Raw genomic sequence first — 19,914 nt, 5'->3', positions numbered from 1 at the left:
CTTTGTCATTTTGTCATTACTGTTAGGTCTTTACAGTATGTATTTAAAATGATCTAAGGCCTTCTTCAGCCAGATAATGTCCTACCCCAATCATGTTTGTGTCAGTGAATGGCTCGCTTGGCACCTTGGCATCAAATGCAGTGTGACAGTTAACGTAATAGGCCAGCACCACTCGACTATATGATCTGCCAATTAATTAATCCGATAGAGCCAAGCTAGGGACATTAAATCCCATTCTAATTAATCAGATGCTACCAGGATACTCTGTCACTTGCCCCAAATTTGAAGGATAATTACCCAAATGGAAGTTAGTAATATTTTTTTTTATACTATCTGCTTTTAAATAAGGAAATGAGCCATATTCCAGCACATTTTCAATATGGATGTGACAGATTTTACGAGGGCACTGATAAATCTGGGCATAGTGGTACCTGGCTGCAAGTGGACTTATCCACATCAGAGCAGTGGTAACCATCGGGATGCGTTTCACAAGACGTGGTGTGGGAAACATGCATTTGGAGGCGCTGCCAGGGAATGCAATCCAGCATTGTATGGGTAATGCTTATTGGGTTTGATTTTTGTCATTCGGCCTGAGGTTTAACTTCTTAACCGTGGCCTTGTGGGCCAGAGGGAAGGGAGGAACCCCCATCGAGTTAAAAGAAGCCCGTGGACTGAGCTGAATACTAAGGCTCTTGTCATCTCTAGCCCTTACACGCAGTATAAAAAGAGGGAGAAAGATCTTTCGAGCTCATGTGTGAAGGCTGCACCGAGGGAAAAGAAAGGAAAGGAGCGATATATGGGCAGCGTAAAAGAGAGTGAAAAGGGAGAGAAGGAAATAGTATTTAGACAGGCCCTTGTTAGTCTGGTACACGAGGGCTGCTTTCTGAGCGCTCAAATCTGGCCTTGACTTCATTATAAATACATTAAAGCTTGTTGCAGGCTGCGCCGTGACTGAATTTTCTCTGCAATATTTGTGCAATAATTTATTTTTATTGTACGCGATGATAATGACCACAAGCGGAGGCTGCTCAATCGACTTGTGACGCACCTTTATTCATTTGTTTTGCCACAGAAATTGAGGATTTTTTCACAAGCCTGAGCTACAGCGTGCTAAAAAGTGGATAATTGGAATAATTGATGTTTTCCACGTAGCAGCACAGCTTTTAAACTTTTGACACGGCCTCTCTGTGTCTCACCATTATGTTACCAGTTACCTTTCATGCAGCCTTTAATAATGAAACAGCTTGACCTGCTCATGAATCCCAGAATACTTTAAGGATTGTGTTGTGAACCTCTTTCCAGGTAGAATTTTAAGTGTGTTTCAGCTAATTGGCTCCCCTTTAAACAACCCCGTCCACTAATGACCGTCTCGCAGGCACAGCTGGAGTGAAATGTAGCTGACACAGGCACGGGGTTCAGCAGCGTCGCTCAGGGCACAAAAAACAAAAGACTGAACGGTCGCTATTAGGTTTATAAATGGTAAACATCGCAGCAGGCAAAATTAGTGTTTTGCAAATCTTGCTAATGCTGGATAATAAGGAGGCTGCGCACTCCACAACAAGAACGCTTTATTTCATTTTGAATTCATGAGATTTTGCTGACGAATACAATTATTTAAAGAATCAGGGACTCTCAGATTTCATTTTTTGCCGCATACTGTCTCCTTTTTGTGAGATAGTTCTGACAAAAAAGTACGCAGACACCACAGACCAGTAAAAACACTGAACTGAAGGCGGCTAAAACGGAAAACACGGAACACGCCTCTTACATTCGCTCTTTTATTTTTAATAAGAGTAGCCACAATCCACTCACGGTTGTACAACGACATGATGCTGAGGGTTGCGGTTAGGGAACAGGGGGTAATGAAAGGAAAAAGACCAGAGGAGCAGTAACTTTCCTGTCCCTGAAAAAAAAATATCGTTTGCATTTCTGAAACCACAACTCAGTGGTTCATACATCCGGAGTATTATGTAAACTATTTATGCTTTTGTTTTTTTTAATTTTTTTGGGAACTACAATCAGACATGAATAGAAAATACACCAGTCTTATGGCACAATCTGTACATGTATAGGTGGGCTTCTGAAAAACTTGTCATTGGTGATTAATGTATCCTATTCAGAATATCTAAAGCTGGCCTTGAGCTTGTATGAGTCTGCCACGTTAAAGGTGCAGCATTATACCATTAGTAGCCTCACATGCATGAGTGAGACCACGTCTGAAGGCTGCACACCTGACTAAAACTGAATCCAGAGTTATTTTCCGGGTTGGAAAAATTACAACACCTCGGCTGTGACGGCTGTCAAAGTTCTTGACTCGAAACGGAGCAGAGAAAGACTTCACCATTTCAGAGCTCCTGTCCAGTCCTACATCTTCCCATATAATTATTTATATATTTATTACCTAGTACATACTTCGTTAAGATTCAGTCCAGTGAATTGTTGAAATAACTCCCCGATGAGGATCGTCAACAATTCACTCATTGAAATTCTGAGTCAGTGATGGAGGTTGTGCTTGCTCTCCCATAACATGATTAATCTATAATGTTACCTCGGGCTGTGTATTTGGAAGAGGGAGAGACATGCTTATTCACCTCTAGTGCTGCAGACACTTATTGCTATTCCCTGCACATTTCTGCTTGACATGAATGGATTTTTGACTTGTCTCCGATTTAGCCCTCCTCCAAATTGGTGCAGGGGCTTCGTATAACTACGTCCAGGATCACAGCGGGATGGAAAGAGCCAGTTGCACTATGACAGACCCTTCAGTCAGCTCATAATGCTGAAGCACGATCTCCAGCTATTCAACTATAAATGAAGCAAACTAACTTTAAAGCACTGGTGCATTCCCCAACACTAAGGATGTTAGTTTATATGCAAGCTGCCACATTTAGTGGTCTAATTATGCTGAGTTACAGTGCATTTAATTGCATGCAACTACACTCCTAGTCAAAGGTTTGGACACACCTCATTCAGTTCAATGAGAAGGTGCGTCCAAATTTTTGACAGGTAGTGCATCTCTGCCCAGTTCTTTCAGTAGACCTGAAATATGTTGGACAAGAGGGTAATGGAGTGATTAAACTCTGTAGCACATCCTTACATTGAGGCTCTGTGTGCTGTGGTGCTTTATGTACAAGAATAAAGGTGAACACAACAGCTAGTCACAGTTGAATAGACTTCTATTCTTGGACTCGAAAGTACTGGATGTACAGTATGACAGGGCTACCTGGACATCATGTCAGAGTCCATGAAAACAGACATTATATACACAGGAGCAAAGTACGTGTAAAACGGTGATCGTTTCACAAGCAGCAATAACAAAAATCGTTTAATATTAAACTGAGAGATGGGAGACATCAGGTGGAACAGAGGAACCAGGATGCTAAGTCACTCTTCTGCTGAAACAACTGATCACCCGAGAGCTATGCTGTTGGATTTTGGTAAGAGAAATGTGCTAGGAAAAACACGTTATTCGTTAAGAAGCGTGCATTTGTAAGAGGTCAGCGTGGAACAGTGGCACTTAACTATTCATCATGACTGACTGGGTTTGGCTTTGATAATTCCGAACGTGACAGCCTCTCCTCTTCTGCATTCACATTTTGGCCGCGTTCCAAAAAGGAGGAGTGAAAGTCTGTCCTCCCTTTTCACTCCATTGCTCACGGCCATAAACATTAATGACTCAGGTTTCTGCGACAATGAAATACCACCTTTGTTGCTGAGAGCAGGCGTGACCTACCCGCCAATGTCTCGGCTACTGTTTGCAGCACTTTTGAGACTAAGCTATGTTGACACCCGTGGAGGTGCATGGGGTGCACTCTAGAACTGAACCTGAAGGAACAAAACACTGACGGACATGGATTTTTAAGAATTTGGACATGGTCGTTAGGGGGTGTTTTTGGGACAAAATACAAAGATGGTTTGAATCAAAGGCATAATGAACTTCAAACCAGGCCTGATTATCCACTGCATGGCCTGTGTACAATGAAAAGGGTATTCTGTATCGTATTAAATCTACTTACTACTGCATGGAGCTCACCTACCAGGGCCACATAACACACTTTGCCTTTCATTCAAATATCGAGTAAATACCTCTCTATATGCAGGGAACAAATATAAAATGACATGCGCAATGTGCTTCCTGTCTATGGTGCAGAACGCATTACTCTAGATGTACATATGGTATGTTTCATGACATGTAGCACATTGTTGTTGTTCCTTTGTTTTGTGTTTTACATTTAGCAAATATTTCTTTTTTAATTATTCATCATCCCATCTGTATGAAACGTTTGGCAGCTTCATTGCACCTTTCAAATGGAAACCATCTTCATTGTTCTCATTAAGACTCTGCAAAAGTTGCATATAAACACCAGACAACACAATACACAAATCCTTTTTGAGAATGAAATAGTAGCCGGTTAAGCTACCAGTTACAATGAATAATTTATTGACACTGCAACATATTGCTTCATAGACCACTGAAATTAAGAGATCTAGACCTCGGCTGGGATTGTGATGAATTTTTTATGGTGTTTTGGATGTCCGTCTACAGCATTTAAACCCAAATCTCAAGGTTAATCTTTCAGTTTTGATCTCTGATGATTGATATACTGTGTTATAGGACTGTTATTGGCATCAAGGGGCAATAAATAATTCCTAGGGTATGTTCTGCTCTATGTCACTAATACATGGGTTAACATTTACCAAATATTATATCTGCTGATTTCCCCTCTTGAGATACTGGAGCGTTATTGGCATAGTTTGTTATTAAGAGCAACGCTTTGTAAAAAAAAAAAAAAAATCCTTCCCAGCTTCCATTTTTTATGTAAATGCGACAGAAAATGATGGAGCAATTTGGGCTCAACATTAGGCATGCATGAATCGTTATGAAAAGATCGAGATGTTTTGATCTACCACAGCTGCACTAACCGAAACTGGCCAGCAGGGGCGGTGTGTGATTTTACAAAAAACTTTGAAGGCGTGTTAAGTTTATTCTTTGGCTGCAGTGAAAAATCCAGACGAGGTGTCGATGATTGTTTTCCTAATCATCAGCTGCTGCTAAGATTCAGGCTCCTGAAAAGAAATAACCATCTTTAGCTGCCTCTACAGTTTTCATCTGCAGTTTGGTGAAGGGAGCTGTCCACTGCTGGTGGTGCTGAAAGTTTGCTCTGTGCGCCTCTGACAGACTTAACCAAACAATTAAGAGATATTTCCGTTTTTATTACAGTCACGAGAAATATCCTTTAATTGTAAGATTATGCCTATCTAGAAACACCATCTCTGCCAACATTTCTTCTCCTTCTTTTCAGCTCTGCGCACGCCGGGTATTTCGCAAGCACTGAGAGGCATTTAACTGCTGGAATTACTGGCACACTGTAGACTGGCTCTCTAAAAAGCGTGTCCTTAACATTATCCACAATCCTGCCATTAAAAACAACACCCACGGCGTCAATTTTGCAGAAGCGATGATCAATTAAACGACCAAGCGAGGCAGCTTTAACGAAACAGAAATGTAGTCTATTTCGTGTTTGCTCCTCTACAAAACACTCCCGTGTTAACTCGATCCAGCTGTTCTCCCGGTTCAGTCAGACGTTTTTGCTTTTAGTCACGTCTGTCCCTCATCCATCAGCCCTCTCCGAGGATCACGACGTGTAAATCCCTTTCTCTGCCACATCAGCTGCGCTCTGTCGCCGCTGAAGTGCGCTGAAATGTGGTTCCGCCGATTCGCTCCCTCACATCTTCCGCGAAAACGCCAACTTCTCCAAAAGTAAACTGCGTCCTGAGATCGAGCCAAATCTGCAGGTTGAGTTCACGCGTTTGTCGCGTTAATTTCTTGCCGCCGATCAGCATATTGGCTCTGTGGAGTTTTTGCTTTGCCCGCTGGAACCTCCAATCATGTGTTTAATTATCGGCTCTCCGCGCGTCTTTCTCCAGCTAGTCCAAATCATTTCTAGCCGGCTTGTCGGGACAGCATCCGAGTCGTGAAGTCTCTGCAATCACGTGATTGAGACGGGACTGAAGAGTGAGATTTTTTCTCAGTGTGTATGTGAGCGTCTCTCCGTGTGTAGTTAGAGGGGTGTCCCTCCTCCGCATTTTTGCTGCTTGCCATGCTTTAGACGCCGGAGCGCAGGGAGAGAGGCGAGAGTGAGAGAGGTAACGCCGGTCTCTCTCACCGGGCTACCTGTCTTTTCGGTCTTACCTCGGGTCCACGTCGGTTCTTACTCGCCTTTTTGCACCCACCTTCCTGTGTTCTGCTTGTTTTTGTTGGTTAAAAAAAAAGAAAAAGAAAAAAAAACTGTGGCCATTTCTGTTGGGCTTGACGCGGTCTGGTCTGCTAGGAGGAGGATCGTTTCTGTTTGGCACTGGGTTTTGATCGTCTTTCTTTTCTTCCTTTTTTTTTTTTTTTTTTTTTTTTTTTTTTTTTTTTTTGCTTTGGTTGCTCCATTTGGACAGTATAGGACGAGTCGAGCAGAGCTTGGATGAGCCTCCTCACTGAAATCCCGAGATGGAGTTGCTGCTGATCTGCCTTTCCCTGTGGATACTGCAATGCAATTCGGCCAAAGCGGACTCAATCATACATATCGGTAAGCGTCCGATAAAACCACACTGTTTGGGTTAGATGGGTTTAGACAGAGTGCGGGAATAAAGCTCACCAGCTCATACTGCGTTGATCACAGGATTTTGGTGAGAGGGCGGGATAAATAGTCTATTCAGCTCGCATCCTGTGTTTAAGCAACACTTTGACTCTCGAACGAGTTTAAAAGTTGGTGTTTTGTAAACGTCCATGGCTCTCATCTTTACTGTCAGAGCTGTTTTGTTATGATTTACTGATATTATTTATTTATTTGTATATTTTTGCAGACATTCCTCTCACTTTTGCCGACCACTGCATTCGTGTTGGCTTCAGATCTAAACATCATCACTGCCGGCCTTTATATTGCAGTCCTATGTTCAAAACACGGATCACATTATGCAGAAGGGCCTGATTCATTTACGTTTTGAAGAAATTAATGCCTGAAACCCAAATAGCCGTGGCCTTTTAGACCAAGCTATCTCTTGTGTACCCGACAAGCCTCAACTTTCATCGGAACGTGACTGCAATGTCAATAGCGAGACAGGGGGAATGTCAGTGGAGTTTCGTTTTAGAGATGCAAAACGCATAGAGCCTCTTTGTGCCCAAACTTCAAGCCAGAGCTGCAGAGACGGGGGGCGCTTTAAAGTCTACACGGTGTTAAATGTTAAAACTGGCTAATGTTAAACATCGCATTTCAATTTGTGGTTTTGAAATACACGCATGCTCGCATGCACTTGCTGGATAACTGCCTTGATTTGTGAGCTTTTTTTTTTTTCTCTCTCTCCCCCTTTTCCCTATACACAGTCACGTAGACACTTATAATGACTGGCATTTTAATCTCAGATAAAATGTCAATGTCACTGTGAGCAAATTTCTCGGTTTTCCTCGGCTGCTGTTTCTACTGCTACTGCTGCTGCTGCTGCTGCTCACAGTTTACTGCAACAGTCTGGCAAGCAGCAGGTGCTCAGTCACTGGCTTAATACAGCTGTGGGACTCCATCCAGATAATATTGGCTGATACCCGCATAACGTCAGGGTACCCCAATTATATTTTCCCTTCCCTGAAACCCCTTTCTTTGATATATACATACTCTCGATAGCAGCTAATGGCATTTTGATAAACAGGGAAAGACAGAGAGAGACGGGGGGGGGGGGGGGACGCTTCAGTGTGCCTCGTATGAGGCCCATGCTTAGTGGGTAGGGTGTAATTGATCCGTCGGACATTATGGACGCTTCAAAGTTTGGTTAAATGTTATGAATGAGATGAGACTGTGCAGTCTCCATGGTACTGAAATCTCTTCATGGCGCAAGAAAGACGCACATGCAGCATAACTTAAGCATAAAAAGTAGGCTATATATATATATATATATATATATAAATTGCACTTATTCAGTTACGCATCACATTCACACTTTCTGTAAATTAAAATTATTATACAGTGGTTGTTGTTATTATTGTTGTATTGATAATATTTGCATCTTCCACTTACAGAGTGCAATCACGGTCTTTCTCTTTGTTTTTTTTATTGCTTAACGAATAACGCATTATTGTATTCAACAGGTGCCATATTCGAGGAAAATGCCGTGAGAGATGACGAGATTTTCCAACTTGCCATATCAGATTTGAGTCTGAACGACGACATTCTGCAGAGCGAGAAAATCACCCACTCTGTGAAACTTATAGAGCCTAACAACCCCTTCCAGGCTGTGCAGGAAGGTAAGCGCAAAAAAACCCTCCTGCATAATTGTGGCGCTATGCTGCTGCTGCTGGGCACTTTAGGAAGGAGGTCTTCTTCACTTGTTCGTGGTTGTGTTAAGATCATGCAATAGGTCCATGCCATATTTCCTACGTGGAAGCCTTGGCTGCCCCGATCCTTTAAGAGAGTGTTTATTCACGCGTTGATGCGATGGCTAAAAGAGCAGGCAATGATGATGATTTATGCGTCTCTGTGAGCGAGGGAAATGACTGTGTGTGTGTGTGTGTGTGTGTGTGTGTGTGTGTGTGTGTGTGTGTGTGTGTGTGTGTGTGTGTGTGTGTGTGTGTGAGTGTGTGTGCGCGCGCGCGACTGTCGCCACCTGCAAAGCGCTGTGCCAATGTACTAAAGCAAGGTGTCTTCTGTGGTTGAAAAGCTAGGTGGAAGCATTGAGTTAGAGCACGGCAGCTGAAGACAATATGTGGAATGAAGAATTATTTCAGGATGATCGACTGTTGCACCAATTGTCAACTTATGTAATCGAAATTTTCTGGCTTTTAATGCCTCTCTGAATGCGCACCACAGTCATCGTTCATGCACATTTGTCGTCTTCCAGCTTTTCCCCTGCAGCGTATTGCCTGCCACATTCAGATACAGTAAGTGTCCAGAAGGCAAAAGCTTCCACACATCAGACAGGAAATTAGCAATAAAACTGTTTTAGCCAAGGTTATCTCTCGTAGACATTGAAAGCTGGTGCCATATACTACTGACTGCAAAAAGGTGATTAAAAATTCTTCTGCTCAAATGAATCATTAAGATTTTAATAGGTTCCTAGGGACCTTCAAAAGCTGTTTATGTCCCCTGCACTTAGTTACCAGCCTGTACTTTTGTCCCCAATCGCACAGAGGCCCCGATGACTCATTGCTATTCATAGTGCCCCTGACAGGCACAGAAAGATGATAATATGTCTTGCCTTTTGCTATAATTATCCCGTGTCATTTAGCTCTGGTCCTTAACAATGTCACAGATATCTTGTATTCCAATTCACGTAGCCTTTGTAAGCTTAAAACCTGATGTGTCTGACATGAAACAGACTGTCATTCAGGTTCTTTAAATAAATCAGAACCATACCAAATATTCCCCCCCCCCCAGTTTGCTGCCGCACAAATAAGACGAAGCATGTCTCACAACTGGGTGAACTTGCTAATTCATCATTTGCTGTTTCTTGAGACACAGACGTGTTGTAAGGTATAGTAATTAAACTAACTGGCTAGTAAATCATCTGCCATTTGTGCTGTCTAATTAGTTCAGCAGTACAGTCAGAGATGGAGTTTTACACCTTCGCTTGGTGAAGAATGTACATGCTGGCATCGTACTAATTGACTTAAGAGTAGTTTCCTTTGACTGTGCCCTAGACAGTATTTTAACACAATGTGCGAAAGCTTAATGACACAGAGAAGCTCTTGATGATGCTTTCTGTCACTGCAGAGCTTGTTATTTCCCTATTGAAAATGATTCAGCGTTCATTTCCTCTGATTGAACCGCCTTTCGTTAGCCTTGATTGGGTATCATTTAACGTCCTTAATTATTGTTTACAGATAGGCTCCCGATAATCAAATATTCACAGAAGTGGGTGATTGGGGGGCATTCAGTGTCTCCAAAGAGAGTGGGGAATAATGTGCAGTCGATGACACGAGGATCAATGGGTGGCCTCAGATTATTGCGCTAGACACAAGGCAGGGTGAAGTGACAACCGGGATAAGCTAACCTTTTGCTTTGCTCTTTTGTCTGGTGCCGTCCCACAGTGAGTGGCAGTCAGGACCTTGCCATGGCATGACAAAGAGGGAGGGGGCGGTAGGGCGAGTGAGGTTGAGATGATAGGCGAGACGAAGAATATAGTGGAAGCAGGCGGCTGAATTAGGGGTTAGAAGAGCAATGAGGAAAAGAATAACCATGGGAAGCAGCAACGGAAGTGGAAAAACTGTAAAGAGAATTGTGATAAAGGCCTGAATAAACATGAGTGTAGGGGACCTAAGATAGCAATAAGATGACAAGGAATGTATGCCAGCGCGGAGAAAAGTAGCTGCAGCGTCATGTTTGTCCTTATTTGGCTTCCTTTGTCCTTGCACCGGGGGAACGTACATTAACAAGGATGTCATACAGACACCATGCACACTCAACAATTCAGTCCTCCCACGCTCTTATCGTTTAAAGATGACAGCTCAAGGCTGGCTGGATATACTGCCTGACCACACAACCGGCAGATGCTGTCCTATTTATGGGCAGGAGAGCCTGAACAGGGTGATTTCAATAGCGGCGGCCAAAACTCTGAGGAATATCCAGCTCATAAGTATTGACGCTTGTCATGGGAATTATGGTCTGGACACGCCATCGTCTTGTGATACTGTCACACGGTGAAAACAGTTGTAATTTCAAGTTGTAAAGCGAAGCAAAATGGACCAAATTATGTACTTTAGATTTCACATAATCAAGGTTGAAAGATTAAGTAAATGCCAAAGTGTCACTATAGCACATGCAGTACTTTACATCTTGATCAGTATACTCAGGTTGTAGGAAGAGGAAAAGATCGCAAATACGTTCACACACATCTGTGACACCGGTTTTTCCACCATCTTTTTAAAGTTCATCCTCTTGGGCAAATAAGCATAGACCTAAATGAGGAAAATGCACCTTTTCCTTTCATGCGTTTTATTCAGAGCAAGTGGCAGAAAGAGGGCTTGCTTGCTGTGCCATTATGTAAATCTGAACATGTGCATATTTCACGAAACGTTTAGCCTCTAAGGAGGATTCTCTTTTTCCTCGTTGCTGCTGTGTGACCATTTATTGGGTATGAGATACAACGTTAACGTCTCACAAAAAAGAGCATGATACACCGTAATATAAACAAGAGAGAGCCATAATCTCCCAAATCACCATTCCTGGATAGTGACAGCAGCTCTGTGAGGCTGAACATAGGCAATATGAGACAATGTCAGCACACAAAGGCAATGTACTGTCAATTCATCATATTAGTTAACCGTGAGCATGTTGAAAATATTCCCATGTGGCATGCTAGTTTTTTTCCATGCAAATAAAGATAATTCTAGCGAGCTCAGGTTTAGTATTGTTTATCATTATATAGGGTTGGTTAAATTTGCATCAACAAAACAAAAAAGGTCATCTTGACAGTCAATAAGCTTATCGTCAATGCACGGCGCCATGAATACTAATGTGAACCAAAGGGGTTTTATGGCAACATTATAAGGTTCATTAATCTGGCTAAACATAGGGTTTGAGTCCGCGTATTCATGATAATCTATAACTCACGCTATATCACTTTGACATAAATTACACAAGGCTTTTCATTATTATTTTTTTTCCAGTTGCTTGCTTTCAAACCATTAAGGACCACCTTTGTTGCAGTGCCTTTAAAATGCAATTTGTATGACGCGCTCATATTATTCTCTGAAGCCCCCGCAGGTTCCTATTTCATTTTAAAGATTACACTGAGAACAAAGCAGGTAGAAAACGTAACCATTTGGGAAGTGATAGCAGAAGCAGAAGCTCCTCTAATGTGTAGTAATTTGTTGAGTGTTCTGTCCCACTGAGTCCTTTTCGCACACCACACCACCGGTGACCCTCTATTTTCATCTAACCCCTGCCAAGGTAACGTCAAGGAGGATTTAATTCTTTGCCCTTTATGTCCCTGTAAGCCAAAAAACTTGCAGTCTTTTTTTTTTTTCTTTTTTGTTGTTTCGTTAACCACAAAAGTTAAAATAACAGTTCCCTCGGACGTGTTGGCATGGCTAAGGCAATATTCTCCATCTGATTCTCTATTTCTGATAACTCATTAGTTGCTGTTCGCTGAATGTGATCCACCACTGCCCTTTCACTATTGTTGTCCGAGCAAATTTAATAATGCCGCATAAATGTTGGTAATAGATTTGTTTGTTGTTTTTTATGTCTTTTTACTGGCTCTGCACAGAGGGAGGATGAACGGGCCATTTCACCAGCCCTGTTAATTACCCGACAGCTATTTTAATCCGTCATAAGTCCTCCATTGGGCTGTGGAAAGGCTGCTGCTAGCTTAATCAGCTAAGTGATGTTTCAGAAGTGGTGTACCTTTCACTTAATCCCTTCTCAGTGTGAGGGCCACTACCCAGCATCTCCGTGGGGTTGACCTTTGGATGGTGTGAATGCAAACTCGACCAAATCTGCTGGATGGTCATCCGCAGAATCCGTCCGTATCGCCATTATCGTCCACTGCGTTTAATGCCCACCACTTACTTGACTGTCCAGTGTGTAAAATGATTAAAAAATGTCCCGATCAATCGCAAATCATAGCACTCAATGTATCTCCACTACTTCCTGTTAATAGCCATAGAACGCCATATTCCACTGTTTATCGATGCGAAAATTACAGTTGTGTCACTCAAAGGCCGCCGGTGAAGATAGAAAAATGGCGTCGATCAATAAGTGTCTGAAACATCAATTTGCCGTTCGCCTGATGTGTAAACTAATAAGTGAATGCGCACTGTACAGGAGCGACGAACAAGTGAACAAAGGTGCAATTTTGGGCGGCTTGTTCTGCCGGCAGTTACGACCGTTACTGCTTGGCAGAGGTCCACAACACATCAACTGGCAGAGTTACATCCACCATTCCAAAAAACGAAGAAGATTTTTTGTGATTTTTTTTGGGATGGGGTGAATGGATGCTGTGGAAAGACAGAACACACACTTAAAATGGATGCCCTGTCTCCTGATTCTGTCTGTCACGGCTAGTTTTATCTTGAATCCGTGCCATCGCGCTCGGCTCGAGCTGCTGATCACACAGAGAGTGATGCCTACAGTGCGTTGCTGCTGGGTTTATGCATTTGTTATGCAACAGTGCAATAAAGAACGCGTGATTAACGCTATCAGGGGACTCGAATGTGTAGATTTTTACCAGATGTGCCCTGTTTTGTGTATCATGGAGCAGTTTGTTGAGCCTTCCGATAGTCCTCCATGCTAGCTGTGTACTCTGTCTTTCGGTATATTCATTCTTTGGTCTTTAGTTTTCTTCTTCATAACTTAAAATATTATTTCTTTCGTTGACCAGGTCACCTTCTGACAATGCAGTTCTATGGATTATGCGCAACAGTACTTCTACGGTACACTTGCACCATTCATACCATACCGTGTGGAGGGCACAAGGGATTTCCTATAGGGCTTATGGTCTGACAGACACGCTAAAGAATATGTATTCCTGAAGCTTTTCTTTGGAATGACCCGAGTCAGCAATGTCTAGCAACTGCTGAGCAGCACCTGCCAGAGAAAGAGCAGAATACAGAAGGGTAGAGGCACGGAGAGGTCAAGACTGTTAAATACTGGATCTGCTTAGTAGGTTTTGTCCTCTGTGCCGTGCAGAAACAGCTGGTCAGTGCTGACCTCCCGTGGTGCGGCACGTCTGCGTCACAAGGCCTCGACATCTGCAGCAGATATCTCATTTGGCCGTTCCCGGCCTCCACTTGAAATTAGTTCTGAGACATTTACGAGTAACCAGTTATGTAGAACAAGACTCTTAAGACTTTGAAAGTGATTCTGGCTCTGCAGTCAGAACGCCTGTCTGCTGATTAATGTCTGGAAAAAAGGCGTCAAATCACTTAAATGCCACGTCTGATCTGTATTCAAAGAAACAATCTACAGCATGCTAAATGTCACCACACGCAGACTTTAGTAATCTTTTAGTTTATAGTAAACAGCGCCGACCTTGTTTTGATGTGTGGAAACAAGCTTTTCTAAAGTTCCCCAAATAAATAAATGAACTTGCTGAATGAGAGAGAGAGAGAGAGAGAGAGAGAGGGAGAGGGTGAGAGGAACTCTCTGCGTATGTGGGTTATCGGGAAATGTGGAAGTTATGTTTGGTGTGCATGCGACGCAATCAGAATTACTGTTTTGCTCTAATTAGAGAGAGTGGCAGTCATGTTGGGTCTTTGTTCGCTTTGGCATTCATCAAACTCCCCATTTGTGCCTCAATGGCAGACAGCTGAGGGCTGACTCCAAAGTATTTTGATCACTTTTCACAATGGCATGTTTGATTGAGGATGCTCTGTGGGGTCACTGTGCATAAGGCTGACTAATGGCTTCTGGGTGGTGCGATTGCTGTCTGTCTTTGAAGGACAAATGCAGGAAAAGCACATTTAAAATGCGAACGCATTTCGGGTAATTGCGCATTAAAAGTGCATACCAGCCTTCATCGAGGTTTGACAGTTTATTTATTCACTTGTGTCATTCCATTCCTGTAATTGTTGTTTAATAGACGTTTAGCACCTGTATTGATTCACCCATTTGACAGCAGCATATGACAAATGGCTGAAAGAGAAAAAAAAAATACATCTATCAGTACGCCTGCACACGTGTCACATATAATTCTGCAAGCAGCCTGTTATACATGCTGATGAACACACAACACATGTATTCCCTAGTCGTAAGTCTCAGCTACATGTCTTATTCATGTTCCTACCGTCTCTGGCCTGACAGATTTATAACGAGCTGCAGAGAACACTGTGACAGATGTTAGTGTTTTGCCACAACCCCCAAAACCCCCCAGGTGCCGCTGGGGATTGGCCATCAATACTGCTCTACCTGTTAGAGCGAGAGAGAGACGGAGTGAGGGTTAGACATGGAAAGAGAGAGCGGGCGGGGCGGCGGCCCAGAGGAGATGTCCTGTCCAATCAGACTGATGCTGATGAGGCCCTTGGCCTCTGTCCGTTGTGATACATCGCAGTCCCACGTGTTACGCGTATCATTCCTCTTTGTACACACTGTTATGCTTCGACGTTATTGAGCTGCCCAAAGTGTGCTGAGATGACAGAGACGGGTGGTGGTGGAGGCTGAGTGGGTGTATTAAAAGCTGGGAGAGGATTTATTTGTTTTGTGCGTCGTGGTATGAATATGTGCGCGGATGTAGACGCTGGCATGTGTGGCGGGTTTGTAGATTTATAGGTTTGTGGATGTGTTTGAGAAAGGGGGTTTTGTGGCGTTGGTTGCGAAAACCGCTCGGTGTTGGGAGCTTGGAACTCCCCCCTTTCACTCACTTCTGATGCTGACTAGCTCAGAGGGATGTGTGTATAATTTACTACCCACCACCTGCACCGTTGGCTGCGAGAGAAGACTTCATTCCAGGACAGAAGACAAAGAGCAGAAAATCAGCCCCAGAGTAAATCCCATTAGAGGCTAAACAGGAGTCAGCCAAAGAAATGCTCTGCGGCTATCTCCGACGTCACTCTTTGCAGACGTAGGGAGGTGCGAGATAGGGGGTGGGGGGTGGGGGTGGGAATGTGAGTCTTGGTGAACGAGGAGGGGTGAGGCAGAGTGAACTGGTGAGCAAGCGTGACGAAAGGGGAGGCAGCAGGGTGATGGAGATGGCTGTAGGCAGAGGGAAAGATAATGCGGGAAAAATAGCAGCGGCGTCTGTGAAATCTCGGGCCGTATGGAAGACAAGAGGGGCAAAGTCATTTGAAACTGTGGACTCGCTTCAGTTCCCTCATTGATGAAGAGATGCCAAAGTGTATTTGGGAGCCATTGTTTGCATTACTGCCCAAAGACACAAATACCGAGTGGGACCATCTGTCACAAGAATCCCTCCTCAGTCCTCCTCTCTGACTCTCTCTCACATTGCCATGGGTCTTCTGCCATGCCCAGGCAACATGGATTTTATCCAGAGATGAGGCTAAGCTAGTGTGTAAGCACTCCCTGAGTGAAATCAGAACCCGGCTTATACCTCATGAGTGAAAGCCTGAGAAGAGTGGAGAGGGCAAAACATACAGGCATTGTTCAAAAGTGGGTCAGATGTGCATCTCGGTGTAAATGCATCAGATCACTATTGAAATCAGATTCGTACACGTACTTTGCCTCGGCTCAGACTCAGTTCGTTCAGCGCATCACAGCTGAGAGCGTGCCGTTACCCTCTTTTACATGACAGCTAACATGTCGCCTGAGAATGGAGACATAAACTTGGTTGACTGATTGGAAGAGCACACCAAAGCTCTTGAGATCAATTGGTTTCACTTACATGTTGTCTCAGATGAAGATAAGAGATAAGACATAGTGAGCCATTTATTATTGTCTTGAATACAAGGCGGTACGGGTTCCAGTGTTGCGTAATCCACGATTTGTCATGTTATCTAATCCACTGCATTAACACATCCAGACAAATCTTGCTGGTAGCACTCCTGGGATGTGTACCCCTAATTCCTGCCGTACTATTCCATTCATTAGCAAGCCCTAACATCGGTTCATTGTAAGAGGAGTCAAAACAACTTTTCATTGTTAAGTTTTAATCACGGCTAGAACAAGCTTGTGAAACCCCGTGCCACCTAATTTACTCCTTTCTTTGCTTTAATTATCTCCATGTAAAGCACGTCTAATTACATGGATTCATTCCACAGATTTGCAGATTTTCCAACGTGACCAAACCTGGGGATGAGAAGCACTTTGTTGTAAAGTGTTATTTATAAGCTCTCAAGCTGCAGTAGTAAAAAAAAAAAGTAGCTAAATTTCAACATAGAACGTCAACAGAAGTGGTTCCCACAAAATCATGGCTACCCTTCATAGCTTCAGACATAGACATATATTGTCATTCACAGGCTTACACTTCATTCATTCTGTCAGCCTGAGTCAGTTTTTGTGTGAGACTGATTGGTAGTACTACAGTTGGATTATATTTTGCGGAAAGGAAAGTCTGTCACTGACATTTGATGTTGTTTCAGCAAAGCTGGGGCGTCCCGGATGAACGGGCTTTAAGCATCGACAGAGGCCTCAGTCATCACCTGTGTGGTGGTTTTAATAGGTTGGCGAGGATTACTTTGCTCAGCAAAGGAGGTGATGAAGAGAGCAGAGTTAATGTGTTGTTTGCATCTTTAAGCCGTTTCAAACCCAAGGCGATATGAATGATTCATTCTTTCACTTGATCGACAAAGAGCAGGTTCATCATCTCGCATTATCATGTCACTCCGAGGCACGCACTCGTCGCAGCTAGACGCTCCACACCATCGCTTCAGTCAAGTTCGCTTCTCCCACGAAGGACGAAAGAGCGCATAAAGACCTTGAATAATTACAGAGTGCTTGATCTAGCATTTACAGCTTGTGTGATTGCGTGTTTGAGAGGTTTTTGTTTGTCATGCACGTTAAATGCATCTTTGTGTGCTGTACCTTGAACCTTATTTGTGCATTAACCTGCTACACCAGTGAGTTAGGTTCAGCTCGGGATAGTCGTTCTTCCAGATAATGACACTGGAAGGAACTGGTGGAGGGTTTTTCAGCATCATAATCGAGGTGATGAGCTCCATGGCTCTGGGGACAGCAGCATCTGTCTATCCGACCACTGGTCTAGACTGATATAATGACAGCAGACATTTTATACGGACGTTTGCGGTCTCCAGGGAGTAAATCACAATGATTGATGGTCTGTTTGTGGTTTTCAGATGACGTGTCACCAGCAGCACAGGTTTACACCAGATAACAGTTTTAAACTGTGTTTGTCTGCACTAGCTTCTATGACATCCACCTCCCAGACTTTAAACCGGTCCTAATGTCCTTCAGATAACTGCAAACATTTAACACAGGACATGAAGAAATATAACAAGTGGCCTTAAATGTTTTAAGCACATGCCTAGACTCCCACATAATGGGATTGCATGATGTATTCTCTCATTCACCATATGGGTTCTGTCTTTGTGTTGAAACTTTTTTTTTGTAACATGAAAAGACCTGCAGATCTAGCGACCATGAGACGGAGGATTTAGTATATATATATATATAAAAAAAGCTCTTCAGTTCATTTAATACATGTGGACACAGTCATTTTGCAGAAGGGAAAGAGGCACAAGAACATTTTCACACTGGCAGATGCAACACCCACCCACTAACTCCTGAATGACGGTGCGGTATGTTGGAGTCAGGATGTCTGAAATTTTATCTAGGTAGAAATTGGATGAAGGTACACACACGCACACAAGCAGCAATACACAAAAACTCACGCGCAGACAAAATTAAAATTGTTGCAAGTGATTTTCAGACACTAGTTTTCACTGCCTTCATCCCCAAACAGTGGCCCGGACAACAACAGAAAACTGCAATGAAATGCTTAGAAGAGCTGCGTTTCGAAGAGGTCAAACAAGAGGAACATGACAAAAAGTTTCAGTATGCAAAGGCCCATCTTGCCTGCACAATAACACAGCATCGCTGTCAGAAAAAATGTGCCTTAAAGGCACAATGAAAATATACAAAAGATGAGTAGGAAGAGAAGAGAAGCAGATTGCCTCAAGGGAAGCAAGAGAGGAAGAGTTATGGAGTAGGAGGTGGCAGCAATTCAGATCATGTGTCTATCTTTTTCTTTTCTCTTGGACAGCGGGGGGATGTCTATCAAGGCAACGTCAAAAAATTTCTGGCAGCGCCGACTTCCTCCTAGCAACGCCCCGGCACCCTGTGCAACCAGGAAGAGGGGCTAGAAAAATGAGGCATCTCCCGATTGAACGGTTGTCCCTCGCTGACACACCACATGCCCACTCACTGGCCGTCACAAAGCCTCCTTTTAATTGCACAAAATTGGAAAGTCTTGGCAGCAGCCACTGTTAGTCCGGCACAAACAGTGTGTGCGCTTTTGTCACAGCCTTTTGTATGTGTTTGGTTACCATGTGTGTGAGCATGCAGGATGTAGAGGCTTGTCTGTTTTTTCCCGTATCAGCATATTAATAAACTGCAATTCCTCTTTGCGAAATGTCAAGATATCAGTATGAGCCATTGTTCGTGATGTATAATGCCACCGTCTCAGTCATATGTTATATTTCAGATTACACTTACTGGCTAATTTAATACCATGTTTAACGTATTGGTTTATATGGCAACTACCCCTACTTGAGAAATTAATTTTTTCCCTGTCCACCTGTTGACAGAAGAAAAAAAACAAAAAAAAAAAAAACAGGCTGAGACACGCAAGCGCAGGCAGCAAGAAAGATAAAGACACACGCAGGAACACGAGAGTGGCATTTAAAGCTTCTATCAAAAGAGCGATGAATTTCTCCTCCTCAATAACTCAATAACCACATGATAGAAACAGCCACTTAAGAGGACCGTTTAGTGTATTGTTTTTAAGTGCCGGTGCTGATGCACAAGTCATTTATACCATCTTTCAAATTTGCCACTGACAAAAGCTTGATGTATTGTAGCCTAATGCCATCGTATGTGGTATGTGTGACAGAGGGATTAGCAGCCTGACGGTTTTAAATCATGGAGAAAAAGAGAAGAGCGAGAAGTAAGGACCGCACTCTGTCCTTCCTCCCATATGGAGACAACACATCAGCATGAAAGTCAAAGTCGCTGCACGTTTGCTGTAATGAACGGTGATGGAGTCGCTGCAGCGCAGGTTTATGTGTTCCAGTGTTTAAAGAGCTCGTTTCAGTATTGGTCTTGTTTTTTATGCTCATTTTGAGTTTGCGCCAAACATCTCTTGAGATCTGTTTTAATTTTAAGGTTAGTTAAGTGGAATTAATCACTCAAGCTAAATTAGTTTTTTGACTCTCCAAGGCTTTTTTCTTCTTCTTCTTCTTTTGGACTTGATGTGAACAATATTAACGTGATTTAACCAGGATCACAGTTGACCTTAGCCCAAGCA

General features: G+C 43.1%; 1 protein-coding gene across 3 annotated transcripts in view; it reads left to right on the top strand.

Annotated features, from left to right (window-relative positions):
• Nucleotides 1-1,616: 1,616 nt before the first annotated feature.
• Nucleotides 1,617-19,914, top strand: part of grid1a (glutamate receptor, ionotropic, delta 1a) — a 219,928-nt gene continuing 201,630 nt past the window's right edge. Inside the window, exons 1-2 of one of the 3 annotated variants that reach the window (XM_047603751.1) lie at nt 1,617-6,578; nt 8,129-8,284. In XM_047603751.1, the coding sequence (XP_047459707.1) occupies nt 6,500-6,578; nt 8,129-8,284 (235 nt within the window). In that variant the 5' untranslated portion in view covers nt 1,617-6,499. The remainder of the gene's footprint in view (nt 6,579-8,128; nt 8,285-19,914) is intronic. The other 2 variants (XM_047603750.1, XM_047603752.1) reach the window with 2 other exon arrangements.

The sequence above is a fragment of the Mugil cephalus genome, chromosome 13 (assembly GCF_022458985.1).
Source record: "Mugil cephalus isolate CIBA_MC_2020 chromosome 13, CIBA_Mcephalus_1.1, whole genome shotgun sequence".
Lineage (NCBI taxonomy): Eukaryota > Metazoa > Chordata > Actinopteri > Mugiliformes > Mugilidae > Mugil > Mugil cephalus.
The sequence above is the reverse complement of the archived record's forward strand: the minus strand, read 5'-3'. Positions and strand labels throughout refer to the sequence as shown.